This window comes from Salvelinus alpinus, chromosome 18 (assembly GCF_045679555.1).
Source record: "Salvelinus alpinus chromosome 18, SLU_Salpinus.1, whole genome shotgun sequence".
Classification (NCBI taxonomy): Eukaryota; Metazoa; Chordata; class Actinopteri; order Salmoniformes; family Salmonidae; genus Salvelinus; species Salvelinus alpinus.
In genome coordinates, this window is record NC_092103.1 from 19,474,328 (window position 1) to 19,485,938 (window position 11,611).

The 11,611-nt window shown below is 44.4% G+C and overlaps 1 protein-coding gene across 1 annotated transcript; it reads left to right on the forward strand.

Annotated features, from left to right (window-relative positions):
- The first annotated feature begins 7,161 nt into the window (after positions 1-7,161).
- Positions 7,162-11,211, forward strand: LOC139543949 (general transcription factor 3C polypeptide 4-like). The gene is made up of 5 exons (XM_071350545.1): positions 7,162-7,581; positions 7,889-9,601; positions 9,734-9,864; positions 10,484-10,572; positions 10,932-11,211. Exons 1-5 carry the CDS (start codon positions 7,276-7,278, stop codon positions 10,994-10,996), a joined length of 2,304 nt encoding a protein of 767 aa, XP_071206646.1. The 5' UTR covers positions 7,162-7,275; the 3' UTR covers positions 10,997-11,211.
- The last annotated feature ends 400 nt before the right edge of the window (positions 11,212-11,611 follow it).

Sequence of the window (11,611 nt, forward strand, 5' to 3'; positions counted from 1 at the left end):
CAGGTGTGCCAAGCTTGTAGCGTCATACCGAAGAAGACTCGAGACTGTAATCACTGTCAAAGGTGCTTCAATAAAGTACTGTTTTTGCTTTGTCATTATTGGGTATTGTGTGTAGATTGATGAGGGAAAAAAATATTTAATCAATTTTAGAATAAGGCTGTAACGTAACAAAATGTGTAAAAAGTCAAGGGGTCCAAATACTTTCCGAATGGACTCTACGGTGTTTTCAACGTATATATACAGTTGAAGTCGGAAGTTTCATACACTTAGGTTGGAGTCATAAAAACTCTTTTTTCAACCACTCCCCAAATTTCTTGTTAACAAACTATAGTTTTTGCAAGTCGGTTAGGACATCTACTTTGTGCATGACAAGTAATTTTTCCAACAATTGTTTACAGACAGATTATTTCACTTATAATTCACTGTATCACAATTCCAGTGGGTCAGAAGTTTACATACACTAAGTTGACTGTGCCTTTAAACAGCTAGGAAAATTCCAGAAAATGTTGTCATGGCTTTAGAAGCTTCTGATAGGCAAATTGACATCATTTGAGTCAATTGGAGGTGTACCTGTGGATGTATTTCAAGGCCTACCTTCAAACTCAGTGCCTCTTTGCTTGACATCATGGGAAAATCAAAAGAAGTCAGCCAAGACCTCAGAAAAAAAATTGTAGACCTCCACGAGTCTGGTTCATTCTTGGGAGCAATTTCCACACGCCTGAAGGTACCATGTTTATCTGTACAAACAATAGTATGCAAGTATAAACATCATGGGACCACGAAGCCGTCATACCACTCAGGAAGGAGAAGTGTTCTGTCTCCTGGAGATGAATGTACTTTGGTGCGCAAAGTGTGAATCAATCCCAGAACAACAGCAAAGGACCTTGTGACGATGCTGGAGGAAACGGGTACAAAAGTATCTATATCCACAGTAAAACGAGTCCTATATCGACATAACCTCAAAGGCCGCTCAGCAAGGAAGAAGCCACGGCTCCAAGACCGCCATAAAAAAGCCAGACTACGATTTGCAAGTGCACATGGGGACAAAGATTGTACTTTTTGAAGAAATGTCCTCTGGTCTGATGAAACACATATAGAACTGTTTGGCCATAATGACCATCGTTATGTTTGGAAGAAAAAGGGGGCGGCTTGCAAGCCGAAGAACACCATCCCAACCGTGAAGCACGGGGGTGGCAGCATCATGTTGTGGGGGTGCTTTGCTGCAGGAGGGACTGGTGCACTTCACAAAATAGATGGCATCGTGAGGAAGGAAAATTATGTGGATATATTGAAGCAACATCTCAAGACATCAGTCAGGAAGTTAAAGCTTGGTCGCAAATGGGTCTTCCAAATGGACAATGAAACCAAGCATACTTCCAAAGTTGTGGCAAAATGGCTTAAGGACAACAACGTCAAGGTATTGGAGTGGCCATCACAAGGCCCTGACCTCAATCGTATAGAAAATTTGTGGGCAGACTGAAAAGCGTGTGCGAGCAAGGAGGCCTATAAACCTGACTCAGTTACACCAGCTCTGTCAGGAGGAATGGGTCAAAATTCACCCAACTTATTTTGGGAAGCTTGTGGAAGGCTAACCGAAATGTTTGCCCCAAGTTTAACAATTTAAAGGCAATGCTACCAAATACTAATTGAGTGTATGTAAACTTCTGACCCACTGGAAATGTGGGAATTTTTACTGAGGTTAAATGTCAGGAATTGTGAAAAACTGAGTTTAAATGTATTTGGCTAAGGTGTATGTTAACTTCCGACTTCAACTGTATATACAGTATATATGGCATACTTTGTTTTTCATGATTACTTGGTGCATGTCCATTTATACAGTCATTACTCTTCAACATGTACTCACCTGGGATTTGAACTCACAACCTCTTGGTTCACAGCATTCAGAACTTCCTGCTAATCCACCATGTCTGTGTCAGTGAGCAGTTAATTTGACTATTCTCTCATCATTGATTTGATTGACTTATTTCAACAATTTAAGGACTTTCTGTATTGTTATATAATGTTGGTGGAGCATATTTACCTGTTTTAACGATACTCCTCAATCACTATGATCAATAATAGTTTTTCTTGAGTGTACTTTGAGTGAGATTTACTTCAAAGTGCATCCACCCTATTGCTTACACATATCAAGTTGTTTCAGATCAACACAAGTGCCTAGGAAGGAAGGGTTAGGGTTTATTCTGGACAGGTCCTAGCTATACTGGCCCAATAAGCACATACCCTAGCCTAAAGTGATCCCTTATTAGGACAGTGGTTAGGGTGTTCGTCATTGGTGCTGGTGGCCTGGGTTCGAGATCCACTAGGGGAGGCACCCTACTCTCACATTCTTAGTTACATATGCTAGTAATTTTTTGGCAACTGTTACAACACACCTATCTGATCTAATTCAAATGTGTTTTTCACTAGATAGGTTTTCATCCCATTTGCAACAGATTTTCTTTCAAATATTAAAAAATCTGCATAAAACAATATGCGCAATATCCCACCAGAGATGTGTTTCCATCAAACATATACTACATTACCAAAAGTATGTGGACACCTGCTCGTCGACCGTCTCATTCCAAAATCATTGGCATTAATATGAAGTTGGTTCCTTTTTGCTGCCATAACAGCCTCCACTCTTCAGGGAAGGTTTCCACTAGATGTTGGAACATTGCTGCGGGGATTTGCTTCCATTCATTAGTGAGATCGGGCACTGATGTTGGGCGATTAGGCCTGGCTCGCAGTCGGTGTTCCAATTCATCCCAAAGGTGTTCGATGGGGTTGAGGTCAGTGCTCTGTGCAGGCTAGTCAATTTCTTCCACACTGATCTTGACAAACAATTTCTGTTTGGACCTCGCTTTGTGCACAGGGGCATTGTCATGCTGAAACAGGAAAGGGCCTTCCCCAAATTGTTGCCACAGTTGGAAGCACAGAATTATCTAGAATATCATTGTATGCTGTAGCTTCAAGATTTCCCTTCACTGGAACTAAGGGGTCTAGCCAGAACCATGAAAATCAGCCCCAGACCATTATTCATCATCCACCAAACTTTACAGTTGGCATTACACATTGGGGCAGGTAGCGTTCTGCTGCATCCACCAAACCCAGATTCATCAGTCAGACTGACAAATGGTGAAGCGTGATTCATCACTCCAGAGAACGCGTTTGCACTGCTCCAGAGTCCAATGGCAGCCAGTTTTACACCACTCCAGCTAACGCTCGGCCTTTGCCTATGGTGTCTTAGTCTTTTGTTCGGAACTCGGTAGTGAGTGTTACAAACTTGGACAGACAATTTTACTCTCTACGCACTTCAGCATTCAGCAGTCCCATTCTGTGAGCTTGTGTGGCCTAACACTTCATAGCTGAGCTGTTGTTGCTCCTAGACGTTTCCACTTCACAATAACAGCCCTTACAGTTGACCGGGGCATACATTTTATGAACTGCCTTTTTTGTTGTTGTTGTTGTTGGAAAGGTGGCACCAATGATGGTGTCACAATGAAAGTCACTGAGCTCTTCAGTAAGGCCATTCTACTGCCAATGTTTGGCTATGAAGATTGCATGGCTTTGTGCCCGATGTTATACACCTGTCAGCAACGGGTGTGGCTGAAATAGCCAAATCCATTCATTTCAAAGGGTGTCCACATATTTTTGTATATATAGTGTACTTTTGTTGTGATGACATAGTGCACATAAAAATAACTTTTGCAGCAAAATGTCCATGTCCTGAAAGAAAAATTAGTTAAATGGGTTTCCATCACATTTTCAACTCTACTGATGGTTTTGTCACAAAAATTGTTGGGTTAAATAGCAAATGTGCCCATTGTGGTCTTGACACATGCGCTCTAGCCAACAGCTTGCAGACACAGTGCGGGTAGGCTACTTACATTATGAGATTATTATGGATAAGAGCGATATTATTTATATTTGTCAAATGACAGCCAAGCTTTGTTCATCATATCACCAGAATAAGACCCTCGATATTTGTTGGAAAGGCGCATCAAGTTCATCACCTTGCACATTCACCACCCTGTGAAGTTCATCATCATTTATTTCATCTGTAGCCTAATAAACTGCATGCTTTCCCGAGTCGTAGTGGGAGGGCCACACAACATATCATCTCGTGACTCCCAAGTTTACTTCGATATGATGGTTATATCAATATTTGCGAATAAAGGCTTTTCCACCACCATTTCTCGTATAGTTCATTTTACGGACACAAAAAGATTTTACCATGCCGAATGAACAAATTGTCTGTTGGCATTTATAAAATTGTACTGGCATTTCATGTTTCCATCAGCCCTGTCGTGACTTTTTTCATGCAACAGGTAAGTCATCTGCATGAAATGGTTGGATGGAAATGTGATTAGTAAACAGGTTTCCATCCAACCTTTTTATACGAGTAAAGTACATGTCCGATAGAAAATGTAATGACAGGCCCAATGAATCCAAATATTGACAAAACAAAATACACTAGACAATGGGATCTTTTTGTGTCTGTAAAATGTATTAATGCAAGAAATGGCGGTGGAAACGCCTTTATGCGCAAATATTGATATAATAACCATCATATCGAAGTAAACGTGGCGTAACGCCATGACTTGGTGTGTGGTCATCCCACTACAATTTGGGAAACCATGCAGTTTATTAGGCTACAGATGAAATAAATGATCATGAACTTCACAGGGTGGTGAAAGTGCAAGGTGATGAGCTTGATGCTCCTTTCCAATAAATGCAGAGGGTCTTATTCTGGTGACATGATAAGATCGATGCTTGATTACCATTTGAAAAATTAAAAGTATAGTTTTTATCCATAATAATCCCATCATGTGTTGTAGTGTGACCTACCCGCAGAGCCTACTCACACTGTATCTGCCAGCTGTTGTCTAGAGCGCACGGGCCAAGACCAGAGTAGGCACATTCGCTATTTAAAGCAACAGATTTTGTAACAAAAATATAGGTATAGTTGGAAATACATTGAACATTAGATTGTTATTCGGTAAACGAAAAGTGCATTTTGTGTGCAATATGTCCTCATGCACTGATTTTTATCGGCAACAATTCAGTTTGGTGGAAACCAGTTGGGGCTGCTGAGGGGAAGATTGCTCATAATATTGTCTGAAATGGAGTCAATGGAAAGGTATCAAACACGTGGTTTCCATGTGGTTTATACCATTCCATTGCTCCATTCCAACCATTATTATGAAACGTCCTCCCCTCAGCAGCCTCCACTGGTGGAAACACATCACCGGTGGAAAATTCACATATTTTCTTCATGTGGATTTTTTAATATTTGCATGAAAATCTGTCGCCAATTGGATGGAATCCTAGCTAGTGAAAGATGGGAATAGGTAGAATTCTAGATAGCTGAGAATCTCAAATCAATCAAATGTATTTATAAAGTCCTTTTTACATCAGTAGATGTCACAAAGTACTATACAGAAACCCAGCCTAAAACCCAAAACAGCAAGCAAAGCATATGTAGAAGCATGGTGGCTAGGAAAAACTCCCTAGAAAGGCAGGAACCTAGGAAGAAACCTAGAGAGTAACCAGGCTCTGAGGGGTGGCCAGTCCTCTTCTGGCTGTGTCGGGTGGAGATTATAAGAGTACATGGCCATTTAAGGCCAGATTGTTCTTCAAGATGTTCAAACGTTCATAAATGACCAGCAGGGTCAAATAATAATCACAGTGGTTGTAGAGGGTGCAACAGATCAGTACCTCAGGAGTAGATGTCAGTTGGCTTTTCATAGCCAAGCATTCAGAGGTTGAGACTGCAGGTGTGATAGAGAGAGAGAGAGTGACAGTCAAAAACAGCAGGTCCAGGAAAAGTTAGCACGTCCGGTGAACAGGTCAGGGTTCCCTAGCCACAGGCAAAACAGTTGAAACTGGAGCAGCAGCATGACCAGGTGGATTGGGGACAGCCAGGAGTCATCAGGCCAGGTATTCCTGAGGCATGATCCTAGGGCTCTGGTCCTCCGGGAGTGGAGGGAGAGAGGGAGAAAGAGAGAATTAGAGGGAGCATACTTAAATTCACACAGGACACTAGATAAGACAGGAGAATTACACTAGATATAACAGACTGACCCTTGCCCCCCCCCCCCCGGCACATAGACTATTGCAGCATAGATACTGGAGACCGAGACAGAGGTGGGTCGGGGGGACAATGTGGCCCCGTTCGATGATACCACCGGACAGGGCCAACCAGGCAGGATATAACCCCACCCACTTTGCTAAAGCACAGCCCCCACACCACTCATTTTCATTAGATCAGATAAGTGTGTTGTAATTGTTGCCAAATAATGACATTAACATATATTGCTAAGAATGTGACAGTAGGGTGATTCACCTAGCAGGTCTCGAACCCAAGCCTCCAGCACCAATGACGAAAGCCCTAACCACTATTCCAATATCAGATATCTCCAGGGAGTTTATTGGACCAGTATAGTTAGGCCCGTTCCAGAATAAATCCTAACCCCTCCACCTAGGCACTTGTGTAGATCTGAAACAACTTGATAGGTGTCAACAATATGGTGAAAGCACTTTGAAGTAAATCTCAGCTCTGTTAAAAGTACACAATACAATATTTTATTCATCATGGGGATTCAGGACTATCATTAAAACAGCTTAATATGGCCCACCAACATTAGACAAATATACAGAAAGTCTTTAAATTGCTGAAATAAGTAAATAAAATCAATGATGAGAGAATAGTCCAATTAATTTATACTTTACACTGACATGGTGGTGTAGTAAGTGTGAACATCGGATTACCTTGAACCAAGAGGTTGTGAGATCAAATCCCAGGTATGTACATGTTGAATAAATTACTGATTAGCTGAACATGCACAATTTAAGCAACAGACAGGTGAATGTTCTTACAACTTTCCTATGAAATGTGTCTAGAACATTATTATCTTAAATTCTGAGAACATGGTAACCACGTTCTGGGTAAATCCTATTTGATTCTATTTGAAGGGAATGGTCTATTGGAATGGTCTCTTGGAAACATTCCTTCACCGGAACATTCCTATGAAAAGGTTAATTAAGGACCTAATGAGACTCCTACGGGGGGAAAAGTTGTAGGAACGTTTGAAATTAGCTGGGAGGTAATCGGGCTTGTGTTTTTATTTTTGCCAAGCACAGACAGTCAGTCTTCCTGTCATCTTAACCCAGATATCTACACTGCAACCCGAGAGGCTTTGATTCGGTTTTTCATTGTGGTATGTCCCTACTCCACCGCCGTAGTGACGCGTTGTTTTATTTTTTACATGGAAAATGGCTGCTTGCAGCCCAGCTCGTGTTGCGGACGGGGTAGAGGAAGGACAGCTTACCGAAGCCGAACCAGAGGATGATCCCTGGGCAGAACTCGGTCCAGTTGTGAAGAGGGATCCGGTAATAAAGCTCTTGAGTCCGGTCAGCGGTTTTGAGCCGCTCACGTGGTCTGAGGACCACCGACTCTCGGCCTCTACTACAAGTGGCATTTCTTTGATGGAGGTCTTGTGCGATGTTCACGGCAACAACCAAGACTTGGTGCTGCATCGGACCTCCATCCCCGTGCCGGACAAAGTCTGTGAATTGAAGGTGAATATTGGACACATGTAGCTAGCTTACTTTGGCGTTCATTCCACACCTCAAAACCGCTTGGCAGAAATGACAATTGTGAGGTTGTTGTTTTTACCTGGCTGATGCCTGCTGCCTATTTGTTTCTAACTGCTAGCAGCAGTTAACCATTTATTCCAAAGTAAAACATATTTAGGCTAGCAAATTAGGTTGATGCACTTACTTTGTGATTTAGATATTATCTGAAAGTCGTTTTAGTTTTCTCAGTATGGTATACTAAATGCATTCAGATGCCTACTTTTAAAGGTAGCTGTTTTTATGTGTCCAGGTGGGTCCAGCGGAGGAACTGTTGAGGGCCAAAGACAAGTTCTCCAGCGACCCTTCAGTGAGCCAGTCCTCCATGCTGGACAGAGTGTTCAACCCCACCTTAGGCGTCCATAAGGGCATCATGTACACCAGCTGGTCCCCCCTGGGCTGTGACGGCAACGGTCTCAGCCTTCTGGCCTCCCTCACCCTAGACCACAAGCTGACCGTCCACAGCAGCACCAAGCGTCTACAGTGGACAGTGGTAGCTGACCTGACCCAGCTGTATGGAGAGAGCCTGGAGAGTAGAGGCTACTCAGTGCAGGGTGGGGAGCCCCCCAAGGCTAACCTCCTGGACCTGGCTGAGCTTCAGAGACGCTACCTCATGCAGACCCCTGTACGGATGGAGTGGTCCAGTCTGTGCACCACGCAGCACGTCCAGACCAACAACAAGTGGAAGGACGTGGGGACGGTGCTGCTGGCCGTGCTGATGGAGAACGGAGACCTGGTGGTGTGGCAGTTCTGCCTGCCCATGCTGGGGAAGGATTCAGTGGTGTCCTGTAACACCATCCAGTCTGGGGTGTCATCTCCCAGTGTGCTGGCATGGTGGGAGTACGAGCACAGCGGGCGCAAGATGAGTGGACTGATCGTGGGCAGTGCGGTAGGGCCTGTCAAGATCCTGCCTGTCAACCTGAAGGCGGTGAAGGGCTACTTCACCCTGCGCCAGCCAGTGGTCCTGTGGCAGGAGTCAGACCAGATCCCTGTACACAACATCAAGTGTATCTCCCTATTCCACCCCAAACAGAACTGTAACTGTAGCCTGGTGGTGGCGGCCAGGGGCTCCTACCTCTTCTGGTGCCTGCTGCTCATCTCCAAGGCGGGCCTCAACGTGCACAACTCACACGTCACTGGCCTGCACTCCACCCCCATCGTCTCCATGACAGCCAGCCGCCAGGGGGGCTCCATCTACACCTGTTCCCTGGACGGGACGGTCAAGAAGCTCACGCCCATCTTTACCGACATGGCCGTGGCCTTTAAGCAGGAGGAGATCGTGCTGCCAGAAGGCATGGCAGGGCGGAGGATGCATGGCATCGCGGTCAGCCCGAACGGGGCCTACCTGGCCCTGGTCAGTACTGCAGGGATGACCAATGGTCAGCACCTGGTTTCCAGGCCGTACCAGGTCCAGTTTGTGACCCTGAAGACGCCAAACGACGCAGCGGCAGAGCTGCTGGAGTCCCAGGTCCAGAGCCTGTTCAAGCAGACTGACCTGCTGGACCTGGTGCGCTGGAGGGTGCTGAAGGAGAAATGCATTCCTGCTCTGCTGCAGGAGGAGTTGGACAAGAAGGTACACAACACAGGCTCCCCCTACCTGTGGAGGTTAAAACTCTTCCTGGTGCGCGTGCTCTACCAGTCCCTGCAGAAGGCCCCCGTGGAGGCACGCTGGCGCCCCACGCATGAAGACTCCAAGGTGTTTGTGGGGGATGAGGAGGGGGGTGGAGGAGGGGAAGAGGGGGTGTCGAAGCTACAGGACCCAGAATCCCAGGCGTTGGAGGAGAAGATGGGAGAGGTGATAGCGTGGATCGAGGCGGTGGAGGCCCACCTGACCAGGGAGCACATGAAGAGGGTTCTGGGGGAGGTGTACCTTCACACCTGGATCACAGAGAATACCAGTATCCCCACCAGGGGGGTCTGTGACTTCCTCACCTGCGACCCTACATACGAGGACAGGGCTGCCAAGGTTGGACTAGGCTCCCTACACATTTCTATTACCCTATTCCATAGCCTGAGCAATAATCAAGTTTTTCAACATTAGGCTAAACCCTGTTGTGCATTATTCAGCACCTCTCACGTCTTGCTGTCTGTACCCCAGGTCCTGATAGGTCACATCCAGAAGAAGATGAACAAGCAGACGTTCCCAGAGTACTGTAGTCTGTGTAAGGAGGTGCTACCGTTCACAGACCGCAAACAGGCTATCTGCTCCAATGGACACATGTGGCTCAGGTAAAGTGTCATCAACCTTATTTGCGTTAACCACGAGTCACCCGATTCCCGTACTCTAAATACTGCAATTTTTTGCTATGCTAGTCCAATGTTTATGCCACAGTTGCCTTCGTATGTCAGTTGGCTTTCATGTTGCAGACAGCATTTTCATAAAATATCATCAATGATATTCTTTTCTACAAAGAATTTCATACAAAATGTTTGCCTGACGATATTCTGAACTTCCCAATACCTTTTTCTGATGCATTTCAGTCACTTCAAACCATACCTCCTTCAGAATGAAATACTTTGACTGATTTGTAGTAGACTGTCAAAGCCCCAATTAAAAAAGTTACCATTGGCCTGATTACATAACTTTATTAAAAAAAAAAATGTACATGGTGAGGTTGTGAAAAGGTTTTGATATGAAAATGGGGTTGTGGGCCAAAAAAGTTTGGGAACTCCTGTCCTAGGGATTTCTTGAATAATGATGTCTACTGGGAATTCACTTTCACATATTCTGTTCTTTCCAGTCATTGCAAATGAAGGGAAGAATATGAGCAAAGGAAGCCACTTTAGACTATTGATACCCCTCCCACTCAGTGTCAGTGCCTGTCTGAAGCGTGCCCGTCTCTTTCAGGTGTGTGTTATCCTACCAGGCGTGCCAGACACTCACGTACAGACGCTGCCTGCTGCAGGATAGCATTGCCAGACTGCCAGTGCCTGAGGGTAAGCAGCTAGCGCCACTTTCCACTTCTCTACCTCCTCTCTCACTCCACCCTCTTCTCTCTCTCCCAGGGCTGTTATTCACTGTCAGCTCTCTCACTCATCCTGCTCCCTGATCAGCATATCTCCTTATATAGCATTGACAATATATAAGAAAGTACTTTTTTTTTCTCCAAAAACTTTTTTCTTTAATTGTCACAGACTGCCTGCATAAACGATTTTCAATAAGCTTAACATTACTGAGTGTTCAAGCTGTTATCTATTTACTGCTCAAATAGTGGAGCAGATGATTGTGATTGAACAGATGAATCTGATAAAATATTCAATGTTTATTTATTTTCCTCCTACCCTCTTCACTGCAGACCCAGACTGGATCAAGAGGATACTGCAGGGTCCTTGTACATTCTGCGACTCTCCTCTCCTCTAGGACTATAGGACATGCTAGTGGAGAGCCGAGGTTACATTGCCTGCAGCATTTGTGTTTCTGCTCGGACTAGATGGACAATTTTCACAACGGACACCACTATTCCTTATTTTTACCTGTTACTTATAGCCAAGCATAATTGATATATTTAAATGAATTATAGCACATAACCTTATCATTTTCTAAATAAAGATTTTGAATAAACATTTAAAACCCCACTGATATAACTATGGTTTAATAAGAGGAAGTGGAGTGTGTGGAGATCGATATAACCTTTTCTCTCGGAGTTCACAGCCCAATAAGTATTATTTTCCACATCTTGACTGCATTTCCAAACACTTTTGTGTGTTATTCTGTTAGGTAAAAAACGGAGGGGGGACTTGGAGTGTCAGCCCTATTTTGGTCTATTTTTTGCCAACTACATATCCTGACTGACTGAGAGAAAACAATCTAAATGTACCGGTATCTGTTATTTTAATTGGCAGTGTAAAACAATTTCCATGCTGCATGTAGGAGAAAAGAGACTGTCGTTCTCTTAGATGAGGACTTCCGCTACTGTAGACGGAGAGAGGGGGGAGCGCGAGGCAGTGAGAGAGGGATAGAAAGTGTGTTTAAAAC